The sequence below is a fragment of the Monodon monoceros genome, unplaced genomic scaffold, assembly GCF_005190385.1.
Source record: "Monodon monoceros isolate NGI ecotype Baffin Bay Population unplaced genomic scaffold, NGI_Narwhal_1 Super_Scaffold_11, whole genome shotgun sequence".
Taxonomy (NCBI): domain Eukaryota; kingdom Metazoa; phylum Chordata; class Mammalia; order Artiodactyla; family Monodontidae; genus Monodon; species Monodon monoceros.
Genome location: NW_021703767.1, coordinates 25416376 through 25436581, shown reverse-complemented (window position 1 = coordinate 25436581; position 20206 = coordinate 25416376). Strand labels below are relative to the sequence as shown.

Here is a 20206-nt window from a genome sequence, read left to right as displayed (position 1 = left end):
ATTTCTTACTATGCCAGTAGGAATCTTCATGACATGCAATATGTAAATAATATGCCGTATTTTGCAAAATGGCTGTCAGGAATAGATATTTTCCTCGAGGCATGTCATTCTTAATCCATGCTTAAACCTCTGACATAAATGATATATGTGTCAATGTGGAGGCATTTACTGTAGGAGAGTACTGTAGGAGAGTCCAGCTTTCACTTACAGTAAAAGGGTTCAAATTAAAGTTATTTATGACAAGATATTTAAAGCAAGAAATAAGGATGATAAAAGTAGGTTTCTGATTGCTACTTTTTTTTTTTTGAGGTTTTTTTTTTTTAATGTGGACCAAATTTAAAGCCTTTGTTGAGTCTTCCACACTCCCCTGCATTAGAAGGCGAAGTCTCAACCACTGGACCGCCAGGGAAGTGCCTGATTGCTACTTTTATGTGAGGGAAATAATAGGTGCAGTTTAAGAAATACTACTGCACATTGATGTTTGAATATGTTAAAAGTGGCTAATTTTCAAAGTCAGCAGATTTTTAAAAATAATCATAGTAATAGATAACAAGTCCTAAAGTATTACAGACACAATAATTTTAAAAGCTTAGGTGGTAATATAAAAAGAAATTTTGGGGTTCAGTTTGTCAAAATTTATATTTCCATTAACAGGTTATAGTGACCAGCTGCGATACAAATGTTTTTATTAAATTTGTGGCAATAAAGTTCTAATTTATATTCCCTGTGGTTTACATTTTATTTATAATTACTAGTCATCTAGCCAATAATAGATCTAATAAATAGGCTGTTTTGAAGGTAAAAAGATGAAAACAAGAGTTGCCAAAAACATACTGATGTAGGAGCATATGAGGGCAGTTAATTTGGAATTTGCTAAGAGTATCAAATCATACTAATGATATAAAAGGCAAGCAGCTCTACATGACCATCAATTACATGAGCGTTAAATTGGTACTGATTCATTTTTACATGAATAACTAAAGTTAAAGATCATTTAGCTCTAAGTATAATATCAAGCCTATAAACTTTCCAAATTAACTTTTATTTTGTTTTTGGAAATGGAAAGTGGCCTAATAATGGCCAAATAGAGTGAAACTATAGAAATAGAGTGACTATTACAATAGTTAAAACTAGCTTATCCTTTTTTTTTTTTTTTTCCCGTAACTAGTTTTAACAGCCCAGAAATAAGCCAGGTGCTGAAAGGTTGATTTCTTTTTGTATATACCTATTCTACTTAGTAGGTACTTGTCATGAATCATTCCAATTGTGTTGCAAATTGGCATTATATTTGTGTAATGAAATGTTTACTTTTTAAAAATGTTCTCAATACAATCCCCACATTTGAATTATTTGTGCCAATGTCACAGGGCAAAAATCATAGAGCTGACACAGCAAGTGATTAAAATCACATGATGGAAAAAGCCCTGCAGTTATGAAAACTGAACTTACATTTCCCCAAACAAAGCACAACCTGGATCCCTAGGAACAACAGAGAAAAATGGCCTTAGCTAGTCAGTTACTTGATTATTTTCTTATTTAAATGTTCTATAAGAACCAAAGGAAAGACTATTAGCCAGTCAACCATGGTTTCCCTTTGTTTCTGCTTAAACAAATCAGTGATCTGGAACCAGAAAAGCTTTGCTCAGGTAAGAGTTTCGCTGAACCAATTGCAAAGGGCATTAGAATGAAATTGTTCAGAATGCATTTGATGGTAATTAGCATTTTCTGCTGTGCTAAATATTGCCCTGAAGTGAACCATTTGGAACCTGGAACAAATACACTCTGGGAAAATTCTAAAGTTTATATTTTAAAATCAGATGGGTTATTCTACCGTTATAATTTCCCTATTGTAAAAATATGCAGGCATATCATGCTTCCTTGACATTGAGGTATTATATTTTTCTCTTTCTGATTGGAAGAGATAGGAGGACTGTGTGGGTTAGACAGATACATTTCTAATATGAAAAATCATATTTAAAATTTTCTTTATATATGTATGACTTTACATAAGAAAGTTATCTCAAATTTTCTATTTTATACAGTGATGAGATTTTGCTACCTTTAAGATATTGAGCCTATGAAACTATGTTACTTTCACCTATAAAATATTTTCTTCTTGACCACTTATTGATGAATAGAACATGCTGGCAGAAAGGATTATGAAGACAATCTGTTTTTTTTTTTTGTTTTTTTAACTTTATTTTTTTATTGTGGTATGCGGGCCTCTCACTGTTGTGGCCTCTCCCGTCGCGGAGCACAGGCTCCGGACGCGCAGGCTCAGCGGCCATGGCCCATGGGCCCAGCCGCTCCGCGGCATGTGGGATGCCCCCGGATCGGGGCATGAACCCGTGTCCCCTGCATCGGCAGGCGGACCCCCAACCACTGTGCCACCAGGGAAGCCCAAGACAATCTGTTTTATTAAATGATTGCAATATCAAAATAGCAAGATGTTGCTAATATTTGGTATCTATAGCAATTATTTATCAAACCAGCAGTGATTTTAACGATTATAATGTTGTTTTGCATGAAAATGTTTCATATAACAGACAGGAAGGGAGTGGGACACATACAAAATGAAGTGAGACAATTATTATTATTATTATTTTTTTTTTCGCGGTATGTGGGCCTCTCACTGCCGTGGCCTCTCCCGCCGCGGAGCACAGGCTCCGGACGCGCAGGCCCAGCGGCCATGGCTCACGGGCCCAGCCGCTCTGCGGCATGTGGGATCCTCCCGGACCGGGGCACGAACCCGCGTCCCCTGCATCGGCAGGCGGCCTCCCAACCACTGCGTCACCAGGGAAGGCCGAGACAATTATTTTTAAACAACACTGTGAAGCCCAAATTATTGTGTTCATGTGGTATTTTATCCATCCCTAGCCCCACCATTATTTCCAAGCTTTAGTTCTGGTATCAGAATTTTGTTTGGCAAAAATGTTTAGAACATACAGCCAAAATAGAGAGAGAAAGAGAATGAGAGAGGATAAGTTTATACCTAATAGTATTTGTTGATGATCTATTTATGCAATGTTAAGAATCAGTCAGACACCAGTGAAGCAAAGGTGAATTAGATCCAGAGTTTGGTGTCAAGAAAACTTCTTGTCACAATTCTGTGGGAATGCATGGTAATTTCCTGGTTTTGTTTCAATTTTGAGTGTCATTCTATCTCTTAAACTGAATGCTTCCTTGACGGTTTTTTCAGCTCACACTCTCTTCTCCAAAGTCTTCTATCACTTAATCCTCTCATTTACTACTTTTAGGGGCACATAGTTATATATTGCTTTTAATATTTATTAGTTTGTTAATTCATTAATATTATATATTGTTTCATGTATCAATGGTTTTGCTACATCTTACATTTCTTGTGCAGTGTTTGTATGTAGCAGATGTTTATAAAATTCGAATGAATGCTTGAAATATTGAGGAATATGTGTATAACTCATACATGCATCTAAACATGTTAATACACATGATGGTAAGTATAAATTAGCCTTTTGGTGGGATGTAAGTGCACATTCAATATGGTGGCATGGGACAAGTATGACAATGTGATTACTCTCCTCCTCATTTGTCATGCATTCTCAAATGCCAGTCATTTGTCTTTAAAGCTTTTGAGTTGTTAAAGACACTCATCTGAAAAGTCAGTTTTTGTTTAACTTAAAGATTAGAAGCATAGGTGGCACAGTGGTTGAGAGTCCACCTGCTGATGCAGGCGACACGGGTTCGTGCCCCCGTCCGGGAAGATCCCACATGCCGCGGAGCGGCTGGGCCTGTGAGCTATGGCCACTGAGCCTGCGTGTCCGGAGCCTGTGCTCCGCAACGGGAGAGGCCACAACAGTGAGAGGCCCGCGTACCGCCAAACAAACAAACAAACAACGACAACAACAAAATTAGAAGCATAAAGATATATAATTTTTGAAGTAAAATCAAATTTGGATAGGTTGCCACCTGATTTGCTGATGTGAATATGGTTAGAATTTCAAGTGTGCTTGGCACAAAAGGGGAAATGGAAAAAGTGCTGTGTTTTATGATAAAACAAAAACATCTATGAGGTTCAACACAAGCAAAGCTGTACAGCTAGATGAGCTTCCTACCACCATAATCCAAAAACAAAAGGGATGTTTTTGCATCAAAACTACAATGTAGTGAAAACATCCCAATAGAGGGACAATAGGTAATGGATGTTTCATATCATTTTTCACTACACACACACACACACACACACGTTTCGTTTGTTTGTTTATTTTGGTCAGATCCCATAGTCTGAAAGTGGTATGAAGTTATTGTCTCCTTTGACATAATAAGATGGTTGATAATGTACCTTTTGCTTCTGAAATGTCATGTTTCAAATTTGAGTTAAGAGCACAGGTAGATACAGGCTCCGTTTTGTTCCTTTGAGACAAAAGATTCCATAGAACATTGGAAATCCTGGTCATTGCTCTTGCAAGGCCTTACAAAGGCACCATGACAGGACAAAGATCTTTTGTGTGATCTAGGTATATTCAAAGTCCAGACCGAATCGTTATTGTTAAATTATTCTGAAAATAGACTTGGTTTAAGGGTTTCAGCCTTAAGTAAACTCCTCTTGAGATCTTAACATCACTCTCATAAGAAGGCTATGAGAATCTTAAGGCTTCTTCCCAAAAGACTATAGGCCATGCTACATGGCTAATACGGCATTAGTTTGTATTAAGTTGAAAACAAAATAGAAATAAGCACTTTGATTATTATCAAAAATGAAAATTTAGTAAAATTATCATAAACATGATGCATAACAAAGTAATTTCATTGTGAATTTTTATATAATATGTAATATTTTACTAGCTTCCATTTTACTTATATTTTAAAGGTTTTGATTTTCAGTGAAAAAAATAATACTAGGGAAAGATAATAAAAAAATAAGTCAGAGAGAGAGCTACCTGGAAATAGTAATAACATAATTAGGAAAAATACATGTTAAGGTTACTTACTAGGAAGTTCTGGCAGAGGAGTTGGGACCAAAGTTGGTTCTGGATAAAGACTCACATTGCAAATCCCATATGTTAGGCTAATGTCATCCAATGCTATATCACTCAGGAACTGGTTTTTAAATGCATTAAAAGCAACCTGTAATTCATAGAGGCACATAAAATAATTCTGCTTTAATCTTTTCTCATTGATTCTTCTTGTGTCCCAGTATTCTCTGGAGAATCAATACTGCCATGCCCAAGTAAACGTGGACAAGTTATCGCAAAGTGAAATATTGCTTTTCAGTGTCCTTCAGCTGAGCCCAGCTTCCTATTATGTGCTCATACTAGTCTAAATTTTCACTAGTGTCTTCTTTCTTTGTTAGGCAACATTGTCACAGTTTCTGTCTCTAGCTCTTTCTTTCATGATATTGTCATACTCCATTCCACTCCATCACATATACACATTATCTGGCAGGGGAGACCAATCTTATTCTAGGTTCTTTCCCTAACAATATTAAAAATCGAGGTAGCTGTCTGCCTTCTTAGAGCATACAACCTTGAAGAGAAGACACACTGATTAGATAATTTAAATGAGAGAAGGAAACAAGAGAAAATATGAGTATGATATAGTTGTTCAGGGACAGCTGGTACTGGTCATAGTTTACCCAGGAAGCTGGTGTGGGATATATTGTGAGGGTGATGCTCAGAGGACACCAAACCAGACTTGGGAGAAATGTCCAGTGGTCAGATGAAACATATTAGGTTCTTAAGAACAGTGGGTATTTTTAACTGGACTTTCCTGAATCCTCTCCTCTCTGGGAAAGGAAAGACATAAACTGAATACCTGATATGCTAATTACTGTGCAAGGCACATTGTATACATTATCTCATTTACTTTTCCCAACACTAATGTACAGTCATCCATTCAGTCATTTGTTCATTCATTCCACCTACTTCACGATAGACACTGTTCCAAATAATTGCCCTCTCCCTTTTATGTATGCACAAGAAGAATGTCAAAGATACTAAAATAACTTGTTCAAGATTTCACAACAAAGTGGCAAAGCCAACGTGCAAATATCTGTAGAACTCAGTGCTTTCACACTGCCTGATGAGCTAACTTTGAAAAAGTGGATGCAGTTTTATTACTTTTTTTTTTTTTTTGCGGTACGCGGGCCTCTCACTGTTGTGGCCTCTCCCGTTGTGGAGCACAGGCTTCGGATGCGCAGGCTACTCTCAACCACTGCGCCACCAGGGAAGCCCCCGTTTAATTACTTTTAAGAAACGCTTGGTGAGTTGAGCCAGATTTGGTTACTAAAATACTTAGCTCCCTGATTCTGCCATCTCTTTGTTCCTTCATGTTCCATTTTCCTTTACCCTTCCTTGAATTATCAGAAAACAAAGGTGGAGAAAAAAACGTCACAGAAGTATAGAATCAGAAGAAAGAGGATAAGGAAAAAGGAAAAGAAGAAATAAAAGAAAGATGGGAGGAATACAGATGAGGGTCATTGATTATCTCCTGCCTTTTTTCAAGTCACAGGAAAGCACTGAAACTTCGCTGATGACGGTGTCTGTCCAAATATATATCTTCTGAAAGTTATATTCTCTTGTCTGAAATTACCCAACTAAAACATTGTTAATTTGGTCAAACGATTAGCCTGTATTAGCCTACATTTTATTTTTTTTAATTAATTTATTATTTTTTGGCTGCATTGGGTCTTCATTCCTGCACACAGACTTTCTCTAGTTGTGGCGAGCGGGGGCTACTCTTCCTTGTGATGTGTGGGCTTCTCATTGGGTGGCTTCTCTTGTTGTGGAACACAGGCTCTAGGTGTGTGGGCTTCAGTAGTTGTGGCTTGCAGGCTCTAGAGTGCAGGCTCCATAGTTGTAGCGCACGGGCTTAATTGCTCCTGGGCATGTGGGATCTTCCCAGATCAGGGCTTGAACCCGTGTCCCCTGCATTGGCAGGCAGATTCTGAACCACTGCACCACCACGGAAGCCCCTATCCTACATTTTACTTGCAAACACCCTTAGGAAAAAACACGAGAAGCTGTTACATGAAAAATTAATTCACCCTAATGTAAAATAAATGATCAGAGACTTCCCAATGAGACGGCTCATAGAATTTGTTTCTAAAGGAAAGATATGCGATTAAGTGGGGCAGGGTGGATGGATTCTGGTGGGTGTGGTTGTTCTAACAGGAAAAGATGATTCCCTAGAAAAGTGCAGGGCTAATCTAGGTGGTGTATGTGAAAAGTTGCAAGACCTAGTTAGGCAGGGAACATAGGAAAACACAGTTGGCTTATGCTAGAAAGTTGCTGAAGAAAGCTGAAATATCCTTCAAGGTTTCTATGACTTTTATGGCTCATTATAAGTAGTATTTTCATGTAGTAAATCGTTCCTCAGTAAATGGTTTTTAATAAGTCAATGAATAATTGAAAATAGAGGCACTCAAAGATAATAAAGGAGGAAGATTAGGAAAGTAGGGTGACTTGGCTATACCCAGTAAGTAAATTAATTTTTTCACCATATCACCATAAACTGTAATTGTACCACCATTTTTATAATACAAATACATGATTATAAAGCGTTTTGCCAACCTTAAATTCCACTGTCTCATTTAATGTTACTTGTCCATAGTTCCAATTTTCTCCATAATTTCCTTCCTTTTGGAAAATTGTCTTCTCCATGTTTTGGTCACTGCTGATATTAATGCTTAGTTTATAGACATTTTCACCATACATATAATACCTAGTTTGGAAGCAAGCAAAAATGAATGGATTCCTACAACATTAGAATATATATATTTTAGGGTTCTTCTATACCCTTCTAAACTCAAATACCCCCTTTTATCTTGGATGAGGGAGTTGCTAGAGAAAAGGAGGGAGTTTCCCAGTATTTTGCTACTTTATCAGCTGGAAAAGTAATGACTAATACATTAAAACTTGGGACAACACCTTAGTAAAATTTGAGCCTGGCAACGTTACTCATTAAATAAGATGTTACTTAACATGTGTTTATAACATACCAGAAACTAAGGCAGACTGGTTCCAAAGTGGGCTCTAAAAGGAGACTTAAAAGTCCTACCCTTTCTCGTCTCCCTCCTGGTCCAGTTGGGGTGGAAATGTAAAATCCTGTAAAAACAACAAAAATTGTTTACTTCACTTAACTATTAGCATATTTGTTGTGTGAGCTATATCATTCATAAGCAGAAAAGCACAACTTTAAGATGAAAATATAAGGAAATGTATTTATGTACCGTGGAAAGGACAATGGACTGGAAGCCAGAAGACAGCTTCCATAACCAATTGTTATTTAAGAAAATCACTTCTCAACTCTGGACTTCCCAATAGTCTTGAATTGGAAGAATATATCAAAGTCTGAGTTACTATGAGTCCACATGACTGTTTTGTCATATTATTATGTCCAAATACCACTTTAATTCCAATTTATTAGATGTTTTGATTAATTCACTCCTTTAGAAACAATCAGTCCATTAAGATATTAAGTTATGCTAGTGGACTAATGCATGATATAGGCAAGTAGTTAAATACAAATTCGAAGGCAAAGTTAAGTGTTTCAAAGGTCAGTTTTTTATTCCATCGCCTATACTGTGTTTCTCTAAATAAGAAATGACCTGATTTTACAACGGTCTTATCTTCCATATTCCTTTGAATGATAACTAGTTAGATCACAGAGGAGCAGGAAACATGCTAATCCACATAAGAGCTTTCTAAATAGTTCAAGCCACTGCATAAAGTGCTTTCTGGTCTGGAATTCATTCTTGCAGCCAATGATTTGAGTCATATGAAGTGTGGGAAGAGTTGTTGGGATGAGATCTCTTGAATGTTTCCTTAGGCAGATTTAATTTTTTTATTTTTAGTCTGCAGCTCATGTATTATGACAGAAAGCAGGAATCATGAAACCAAATATGATGTAAAGCAAATGAAATATTGTATAAATTTAATTTTATTGGAATGTAATTTTTTATGAAATGCTGAAATTTAGTGATTATTTGAAAGCAATCATCTTCTCTCTTGTGCTTTCAAACAGAAGTGGTTTTTTTAGGACATTTTCATAATTCCAAAAAGAAACCCATGCCCAATTGCAGGCACTCCCCATTCCTGTCACCCTTCTTCCAGCCTCTTGCAGCCACTAATCTACTTTAAACCTGTAGACTTGCCTATTCTGAATAGTTCGTGTAAATGAAACCATGCAACATATGGTCTTTTGTGAATGACTTCTTTTATTTAGTTAGTGTTTTCAAGGTTCCTCCAGGTTGTAATGTACTAGTGCTTCATTACCTTTTATGGCAGGATAATATTCCATTGTAGGCATATATCACATTGTAAAATTTATCCATTCACCAGGTAGAGGACATTTAAGTTGTTTCTGCTTTTCTGGATATTTTGAGTAATGCTGCTATCAACTTGTTTTTATGAAAATGCTCATTTTCACTTCTCTTGAGTATGTACCAGGGAGTAGAATTGCAGGGTCATGTATTTAACTGTATTAATAATGTTAAACTCTATGTTTAACCTTTCAAGGAACTACAAGACTGTTTTCCAGAGTGACCACACCATTTTACATTTCCACCAGCAGTATATGACTATGAGATAACCCTTGTTATTGTCTGTTTTTTTGATTATAGCCATCTTAGTAGATGTGAAAAGTAACGAATTGTAGTTTTGATTTGTATGTACCTAATGACTAATTTAATGATGTTCAGAATCCTTTTATGTCATTGGCCTTTCATATATCTTCTTTGGAGAAGTGTTCAAATCCTTTGGCTGTTATTTGTCTCTATTATTGAGTTTTGAGAGTTTTTTCTTTATTCTGGATAAAATTCCCTCAAATATTTGATCAAAACATAAAATTTTCTAATAGTTTATCCCATTCTGTGGGTTATTTTAAAAATTTTCTGATGGTATCCTTTGAACCACAAAGGTTTTATATAGAAATTTTTATAGTCAATGCTATGTATAAAATTCAGACCCATTTATTTATAGCATGCAAGACACGAAGAAAAATGCTAGTAGAACTGCCAATAGATATATCAATGCATATTTAGATCAATGAGGCAAAAATTATTCAGAATGAGTATTTTATCAAGGTGAAATCATCATCAAATATCTTACTAAATGTAATATATGCACATCATTGGATTTAGATTACAAAAGGTAAAATAGAAATGAATGTGTATTTAATATTTTATAGTATTAACATACTACTTACACTTTGTATAGTGCTGTGATATTTCATGAGTACTTATTTTAGCCATGTAGTTAGTGTTCAATTATTCAACCCAATAAAAAGTAGTATAGATACTGAAGACATATTCCAGAATCGACTCTCTAAATGCCCAACTCCAAGTCCCTTTTGAGTTGCTTAGAGTATAGTTCTAGAGGAAATAATTAAAATGCCACTGAATGCCATGAATAGGTACTGAAATGGCTACGCTATTCAGAAATATTTCTAGTTAGCAGCAATTATATAACTTAAACACACATCATGCTCCTATTTATGTTTGGCCATGTTCACAATCAATTAGTTATAATTAGAAATATTTTGAATTTACTGTTTACCCATTAAACAGTAATAAACTTGGGGTTTTCCATCCAATTAAGGTATCGTGATGTTATGAGCTTTGTATCATGGTTCAGATAAAAAATTAATTATGTGGACTGTAATACCTTATGAATTTTGCATAAATAAATTTAAAAAACACAATACACTAAGTATCAGATAGAATTGTGCATTTTTGAATAAAGTAAAATGATAAATTATTATTCCTATGAAATGAGCTAAATTCTTTAGTTAACAGATTAGAAGAGGAAGGAAATTCTTCATAAAATTATGAATTTCAAAAGTAGAGAATTATAGTTGACATAAAAATTTACTTAGTCCAACTACCCACTGTCCTTAAGTTTCATCCACAACATTTTGCCTATGGGGGTCACTTGACCTCTGTTTAACATATATCAGATGCAGCAGGAATCATTGCATTTCAAGGCAGCCCATTCCATTTCAACATGATTAGAAAATTCATTTCTTTTTTAAGAATAAGTTATTGTGCACCTATTATTTCCAATTTTGCCTCCTGGGCTCATTAGGATAAGATGAATTTATGGTAGCTCTACAAATATGTAAAGGCCACTATAATGACTCTCTTGGTCTTCTCAAGATTATCGGTCCTTTTTCCCTTCAATGATTTTAATGTGGCGCAATTTCAGTTTGATTCTTCATCTGATAAATTCTCAATAGTTGTACATCCAGTTGGTTCTACTCAGAGCCAACTCAGAGTATGGAAACTAGAAGTCCACACAATATTTCTGCTGGAGTATTTCACCAGGTGGAGGAGTAGGAACATCATAAAACTTGGGACTAAGACTTAAGTCATCCCATCATAGTCACTATCTTTTTCCAAGTGTGTCTCGTAGTACTCTGGCTCCCCGTGAGAATTCTTCATCACTTACATCGTTGTTTAATAATGCTTCCTTCTGTACAATCTAATCTGTCCCTATTCAACATTTTTCACCATCTCTTTGTTTCCTACTAAACCAACAAATTCACTGTGATGTTTGAGGCCTCTGTGCTATGACTTCACTATCCTTTTCTAGCCACAGTTCTTATAATTCATGTATTAATATTGACATGCAGCACTTCTACAAAATTAGATTATTTTAATTTTTCCATCACCAAGAAATTTTATAACTCTTGGGGTCTTTGTTTCTGTTTTCCTGTCCTTTTAATTCTCCTTACAATTGTACCTGTCAATATCCTACAAATTTTTTGAGATCATTTAAATCAAATTAACATCTCCTTTAGAAAACCCTTCTTGGTCTTTCCAACTAGATATAACCCTCCTTTGGAATTCTCAGTTGCACTTGTACTTCCCTGATGTCACTTAGTGTATTCCGTTGTGTATTGTATTTATGTTTACATGTGACTTTTAAAACTTACTAGAAATTTGGCAAAAAGAAAGACAAGGTACATTTTTGAATTCTCTATATGGATTAGCTGAATACTGTTTAATATATTCTTGTTACACTAATTCGACTGGCTTTTTTAATTTATTAAAGTACTGCACAAAATAAATGATTAAATAGATATTTTCCATAACCATATGGGGAATTACATGGTTAAATGATAATTTCTTTTTTTTTTTAACATCTTTATTGGAGTATAATTGCTTTACAATGATGTGTTAGTTTCTGCTTTATAACAAAGTGAATCAGTTATACATATACACATGTTCCCATATCTCCTCTCTCTTGCGTCTCCATCAGCTTTCTTGAAATATCTTTGAGAGCTCTTGGAATTAATCACAGAGTCAGCTTCAAACCCAGAACATTTTGTAATTTAAGCATTCAGTGAGCTTTCTCTGTGAGCCATAAGGTTTCTCTTACAACTTCTACCTATCCCTTTTTCTGCTTATTTCTCTATGAACTGAACCTAACCTCTGCCTCCAACAGCCCAAATAAAAAGAAGTGCTGGGCATGTGCTGATGCTGATGTAGAGAGAGCAGAATCCGCAGAGATGGCAGGACCTTCTGGAAACTTGGAGGTCCCTCTCAAGAAGAAAATAAGCTTATATAAATCACTTTGTGAGTTTGTGGGTGCATATAAAGTTAATTGAATCTGGTAGATAAATATTGAAAGGTTTAGATTGGAGAATGGTGCAAATTCAGTCAGATTCTATCAATACTAAAGAGTAATATTATTTTCTGAAATTCAACATCACAGGAAAGATAAGGAAATAAGGACAATTTTACTTTGAAACACTAAAATTCTACTTATTTTAGAATAAGGTTATAAGCTAATTAAATGACTTATCCAAAAGACTTAATATACTTTTGAAAATTGAACAATAGTATTTAGAACAATATCACAGCCAATTTGTTTCTGTTGAATACATCTGTGGCATGAAAAGAAAATAGTTATAATACCTAACATTTATAAAGCATTTTTCATATGCCAGGTATTTTCCTAAGTTTTTTTCCAACATACTAATTTAATGTTCATAACATGCCTCCAAAGTCAGGTTCTATTATCATTGACCCACTTTCCAGATGAAGGAACTGAGATAGTAGATAGATAACTTGTCTAAATGGCAGAGCTCAAATTTAAACCTAGCTATGATATCAGGGTCTCTATTTTAATGATCTTTACTACTACACTCTGCTAGCCCCCAGGTGTTAGAAAAATTATGATTTCACCAAGAAAGGCCAATAAAAAATGTTTTCTTTGAATCCGCTAGCTCTTTTGTGACTCTTCCATTTCTTAAGTTTTCACATGTTACTAACCTCATTTTCCCTGAACGTTCTGAAAAAACAGGCCACTGCTGAGCACCCCAAGATGCTGCCCTGTATCAGGGCCACCGTCTCCACCAATTCCCTTTGTTTCTGAGAAGTACAGAGAAACTGAGCATTGAAAAAACAGAGATTCAGGAGCCAGTGCTCCACTAGGAGAAACTTCCTCAGAAGGACTCAGAAAGTTAAGGGACTTGGATGTTCTTCCCTAAAGCAATGTTAATTCAAAGTTTATCTGTTTCATATAGACTTCCCTGTCATTTAAAGTGAAGGTAAAAAAACCAAAAAACCCTGCATGGGTAAGAGGAACAGCGGGAGAGATTTAATTCCCTTCCATCTCAGAGGCAGAATGTTCTGACACATAAAAAAGCAGGCTGGAAGAAAAATGCCCCTTGGTGGGGAATGACTGGTAGGTTATGAAATCGCTGGTATGAGAGTTGGAAAGGACCTATTAAGGCCTCTCATCCATTCTCATTACAGTGCTGCCTCTGGTGGGCTCTGAACTGCTCTAACTCATCTCATTTTAAATAACTCCTGCTACATGACTTTCTCCTGAGACTCCATTTCCAACCCAACTATTTAAAACCTCCACCTGACATTCAACCTCTTTCACTTTGGTCAGTTTCATTTTATTTCTTTCGTTATTTAATCTGTTGGCAAGCTGAAACCGTTTTTCTCCTGTAACGTACTTATAGTGTTCAAATATCAGTGGAATTATTTTTATCTCTTATTATGATGACATAAAAGGAGAAAATGATAATTTGAACATCAAAGATTTCAGCTACGTAAAAGCTATCTGCCATAGTCAGTAGATATAAATGCTTTCTGCACTTTCCTCTAACTACCCTTGTCCAAGTGTGGTAGAGACATTTTTTTTTTATTAAAGTTAAGGAAAAAAATTGGTCAAATTATTTGACTGTTTTAGGTCAGGATTCTTTAGAGGGTTGGGTGATTATCACTTGGGGTTAGTCTTCAGCTGTGGAGATTACTAATTTATCCACAGAGGATCAGGTTCTGGAAATCACTTATTCAAAAGAGAAAAATTATGTATGAGATGATGCATGTCATAATTTTCAGTATTAAACATGTAGGTCTAATGAGATTGGCCATCTATGCAGTACACATTTTTTGTCTATAGGTCCACACTAGTAACTAGTTTAGCAGGATCCTGTTAACTTTACTTTCAGATTATATCCAGAATCTGACCTCTTCTCACCATATCTGAGAGTCCCATGGCCTCTTTTCTGGATTAGGTGATAGCCTTTCACTGGTCTCTCTGACAACACCTTGCCCTGCCATAAAATATTCTATCAGCCAGTGTGAATTCTCTCATTCCTACACTTAAACTTCAATAGCTCCTAATTTCACTGGGGAAAAAGCCAAAGCCGTGGAAGACCTGTTATTATCTAGGCCCTACTGTCCCTATTGATTCCATTTCAGCCATGCTGGTTTCCTGGCCTTTCTTCAAGCAGGTCAGGCACGCTCCCTTTAGAGCCTTTACTCTGCTTGTTTCCTCTGTCTGGAATAATCTATATGGCTAATTCCTTCCATTCCTTGGAAGTTTTGATTCAAATGTCACTTACTGTTTCAATGAGGCCTGAACTGATGACTCTATTTTAATTTGCAAAAGCACCTTAACACCTGCCCTCCTCACTGACCTTACTAAGCTCTGTATTTTCCCAGAGTACTCATTCACATTAAACAGACCCCCAAAATGTAATGACTTGTCATGCATATTGCTTATTTTCTGTTTTTCTTTGCTAAAATATGTGTTCCACGAGAGCAGAAAATCTTTTTTATATTCACAGATACATTCTGAGGCCTTGAATAAGGCCTGGGTTCAAAAAATACTTCTTAAATAAAGGAGTGAATAAACACACTGAGAGGAACTTTCAATGATTTCGTAGGGAAATAGATTAAAATTAGTCACATTTTATTAAGAAATACTTTCAATTTGAAGTAGTATGATGAACTGTATTTTATTATTCTGAGGATATATTTTCTAAGGAATCAGGATTACTCAGATACATTTCTACCATGGAAAAAATAACTTTTTAATGTACCCTTACTAGATGTCATTCACAATTGACATTAACTCAAGCCATTTACTTTTCAGGTTATAAAAACAAGGATATTGATCTTTGTAATATAAGGGGCTATTAATAATAAATTACAATGCATATGTGCTCAAGCTATTATTATGTTATAAGCAATTTCATGTAGTCAATCACTTATTTAGAAATGACTTACTGAATAAAAGTTATAGACATTCATCCATATATTTAAAAATAATTTTACATGTTAGATTCAGTCACTGAGAATACACTAGCAATTCAAAGATGAAAAAGACAAGGTTCTTGTTCCTGAAGAGAACACTGTGTTGGAAAGAAACAAATAAGTAAGCAGATATAAGGCCATGTGATAGGAAAAACAAGAGGTGCTTTGATGTTTAACGGAAAGGAAGATTTTAACTTGGAGGCTCCAGAAAGACTTTGTAGAAATGGTGATGTGTGATCTGTGTCCTCAATGCCTAGAACCATACCTGGTCAGAGAGAGGTTTTAATATGTGTTCTTTGAATTGAATTGAATTCTCATTGGTAAAAAGAGATATTATAGGATAGATTTTGTCTAAGAAAATTATCTAAATGCATGAATTTCTATTCTGTCCTTTTCCTTACTTTGTAAGATCCATATTACTTCTAGATTTGTAATTAGATTGTATTTAGTATTATAAATACATGCTTCCAAGGTTTACATGGTTGGTCTTCTCACTATGAGTTCCTGATCTCCTGATAATTCCCAATAAGTTCTGGTCTTCTCAAATTTTATTGTCTCAATGTTAATGTCTCCACCTGAAATCCATTTCTAATATCCCACTCACGTGAAAAATATACCTACAAAACATCACTTTTCCCTTGGGACCATGCTTTAGAATCAGCTCTTCCATAGTTTTTCTGCTATGGACTGAATGGTTGTCCCCCTCCGCCCCATAAGTTGAAATCCTAAAACCTAATGTGATGATATTGGAGATAGGTCCTTTGGGATGTAATTAGGTCATGAATGTGGAGCCCTCATGATGGTGTCAATATAAGTGATCTTATAAGAAGAGACAGGAGAGAGCTCTCTCTTATGTTCTCTCTCTCTGTTATGTGAGGATACAGTAAGGAGGCTGGTGTCCGTGAACCAAAGGAGGGCTCTCATCAGAACCATACCATGCTTGCACCCTGACCTCAGATTTCCAGTCTCCAGAACTTTGAAAAATAAATATTGATTGTTTAGGATAATCAGTCTGTGGTATTTAGTTATGGAAGCCCTGACGAACTAAGAAAGCTTATCAGAAGAAGTAAACCTGCCTTTTTATCTGTATTTCAAAATGGTATGATCTTGATCTATTGAAAATTCTAAAGAATTCTTAAAAAACTAATAGAGTTAATAAACAGTTTCAGCAAGGCTGCAGGGTACAAGATCAACACACAAAATCAATTGCATTTCTATACACTAGCAATGAACAATCAGAAAATGGAAATTAAGGCAGAGTAGACCAAAGTTCAGAACAGTTATTTACCTCCCACAAGTCCCCTTAGTTAATAATAAGTGGCAAATCTAGGGTGACAACCCAAGTCTCTTTGTCTCTAACGGCCTCTGTGTACTTTTCAACATTTCATGAATATATAGGGTAAAAAATATATTTCTTGAAATACTCTTACTTGCCTACTTGATTACCGTTTTCATTTAAATTCATTTATTAGTCCATGATCAAAAAAAAAGAAAAGCTGGGGCTTCCCTGGTGGCACAGTGGTTGAGAGTCTGCCTGCCGATGCAGGGGACACGGGTTCGTGCCCCGGTCTGGGAAGATCCCACATGCCGCGGAGCAGCTGGGCCTGTGGGCCGTGGCCGCTGGGCCTGCATGTCCGGAACTATAGAACAGCGCATGACACTTTTCTTTTAGTTTATGAATTAAATATGAATTATACCTGAATCATTGCCAAAAGTGTGGTCAAAATTTGGACCAGTAGAGGGAGGAAAGGTGTTTCCCTGAATCCTTTCCCACTCATTGTCATCATTTAGATTCTGGATCCAGAAACAAAAGCCATCTTCAAAATTACAGTTGATTTTCTCACAATCTGTAAATTAAAAAAATAATAAAATATTTCAAATGTAGTCAACAATATGACTAATTATAATAGATTGAATTGAAAATAACGTAAACTCACACAGTTTATAATTAAGTGGCATGCACAAAATCATTTGTTAAATTCATTTTAACTGTTTAATTCCATTTAGTTTAAAAAAAACCCACATCATTTTGTTGCCAACTGTGTTCTTATGTTTCCTATACCCCATTAGGGCTTCAGCAAAGGCAAGCATCTTGTTCTTATTGTTCTTTAATTTTTATATCTTACCTCTGTTGGCTTACCCACATAAACTTTGTCCTAAATTTTTTGCTCCCCCTATTTATTTACTAAATTTAATACTCTGGTCAAAATTAGGTTGATGTGGAACATTCTCAGAATTAGTTTTACGCTAATTTCTTAAGCTTTGAATACTTGCAGTATATAAAAGTTTAATTTTCCTATTGATTTATAAGTTTTCTCAAATTGGTTATTTGATTGTTTTGAAGAATGTGAGCTGTTTTCTAATTTCTCATTTCTTTGCAAGTATCAAATGGAGAAAGGTATACATAAGAGATACTCATTAAAGAACCTGCATAATGAAACAGATAGTAACCCTGTTCTAAAATATTAGGTCCTGCTACTTTTAAAATTCCATTACAGTATTAAAACACCTGAAGATTCAAAGGTTAAGGAATAAACAATACTTACTATTAAGCACTTTGCTGTTAAATGCAGTGTATGTTGCATTAAAGCCAATATAATCATTTTCAACAGATTGTATAAGAAAAGTGGCAGTAACTTGATTGGAAAAAATCCTAATTGTGCCAGGATTATTTGACCAGAGAGAAGCTACAAAAGAAAATGAATGACTGTTATATGTACATATACATCTATTCACTTATCTATTGATCTGTCCATCCATCCATCTATCCATTCATCAATCAATTGATCTATCAATTGATCTATCAATCTTTTTATCTGATCCTACTGTTAACTAAAAGCATTAGTCCTATAATTAATTTATTTAAAATAAATATCTCTTGTCCTATAATAATAATGTTTCAAATTATTACATATATTTGTGGTTTGATAAACTATATTTTCATTTTTGTTAGTTAGATACACTGTAAACACATATAAAAAAAGATCCATTCTTTTACGGAAAAAATTAATTTAAGAAACATACAAGTTAAACTGTTATAAAACAAAACATGAGTTTGATTCTATCAGGTTTTTCCCATGCCACACTAACAGAGGCTAAACTCAATCACAATAGTAGAAATAAGGGTATTTCTTTAGCTTTCTACCCATATAGCTGTAGGACCTCAAAATAATCCTAGACAATTTAAGGATTGTTTCTACAGATATTGATCTTATCTCTTTTCCATTTTAATTCTAGCTACAAAAGATATTAACTTTCTAGCCTTTTTATTTTCAAGGGTTAATATAGTGCTTGAGAAATAAGAAGTACTCACATGGTGATTTACCAAAAAAAGCACTGTTATATAAAATTTGCTTTTATAGAGATTTATTATTTATCACATACATTCTCAAAGGGGGTGATATTGCCTCCTACGTGGTAAAAATTTGTATTCAGGGACAGAAAAATTCTTAGTTTTTAAATTTATGAAGCCCAAGATAGCCGTACAGTACATAAACAGGTATAGAGAATATCTGAAATATTAAAATTTCATGGGGAGCAATTAGGGGAGAAAAAGGTCTAAAAGTTTCTTAGTGGGAGTGATAATGAAAAAAAAAGGATAGGAAGCAATGGTTTCGCATTTTAGTTTGACAGTTTGAACTGGGTATCAGATTCAAGTTTATGAAAGGTATCTCACTTGCAGATTGAAGACAAAGCACCACTGTTAATTATTGAGTTCTGAAGAAAGATACTTTCATAAACTACTGAAAAATTCTGTGCTTATCATGTAGAAATTAGTGAAAAAATGTGATTACATGCATGATAATTTCAGGAAAATCTAATGGAAAGAAAACCATGAATAAGCATTGATTTATATCTTACTCTTTTCCGCAATAAAGTTGTATTTCATTCTTTCAGTATTTTCTGATGAAGGACTACATTGGTTATTTAGATTCCTTCTACAAGCATATGTAACTGTGTAACTCAAATGGTCGTCATATTTAAAATCTTTGTAGTCCATAAATGTCTAGTTGCTTAAAGCATGTGAATATACTAGAAACTTTGCTTCAAACCTATCTGCCTCTCTTTCTTTCTTTCTTTTCTATAGCAGTGGAGTTTTGGGGGGGGGCATGGCTTCTGGTAGGATCTGAATGTGGCTACTGGTTCAATGGCACCCTTCATGGTTGTGATGTGTTGGATTCCCATGTTGTCTAATGTTATTGTACTAGTCTAGTTAGTCTGGGGTTTATGTCCTGAGATTCATTAATACGCTTCAGAGTTACACATAAATTTCTAGAAATGGTGTAGAACATTTGCATCTATTGAGGCTTTGTAAATCTTTTATCAGATTCTTAAAGTTGTGACTAGAAAGAGTCCCAGAGCCACAGATGCAGTGGAGAGAATATTATCTTATGCATCCACAAAGGTAGTAGAAGACAGTGGTTAAAAACAGAGGCTCCAGAGTCAGCATGAGATTCATTTCTGGCTCCACGTCTTATGAGACTTCACAGTGCTTCAGTTTCCTCTGTTGTGGTATAACACCTTCCATAAACATTTGTGATAAGGAGCAAATAAGTAATTTCCACATGATAGAGTGACTGGTATATAGTAAGTGCTCAGTGAATGCTAGCTATTATTCCTTGATCTGCTCAACTGGATTGTAAGCCCTGAAAACGCAGAGACTACACTTAA

At 35.2% G+C, this 20206-nt stretch overlaps 1 protein-coding gene across 2 annotated transcripts in view; it reads right to left on the bottom strand.

The window, feature by feature from the left end:
- The window catches only part of TMPRSS15 (transmembrane serine protease 15), a 131497-nt gene that overhangs the window by 63467 nt on the left and 47824 nt on the right, over nucleotides 1–20206 (bottom strand). For both annotated transcript variants that reach the window (XM_029214683.1, XM_029214684.1), the window contains 5 exons: nucleotides 18082–18222; nucleotides 17233–17382; nucleotides 7976–8081; nucleotides 7548–7698; nucleotides 4968–5103 (listed from right to left, as the gene is read on the bottom strand). In XM_029214683.1, the coding sequence (XP_029070516.1) occupies nucleotides 4968–5103; nucleotides 7548–7698; nucleotides 7976–8081; nucleotides 17233–17382; nucleotides 18082–18222 (684 nt within the window). The remainder of the gene's footprint in view (nucleotides 1–4967; nucleotides 5104–7547; nucleotides 7699–7975; nucleotides 8082–17232; nucleotides 17383–18081; nucleotides 18223–20206) is intronic.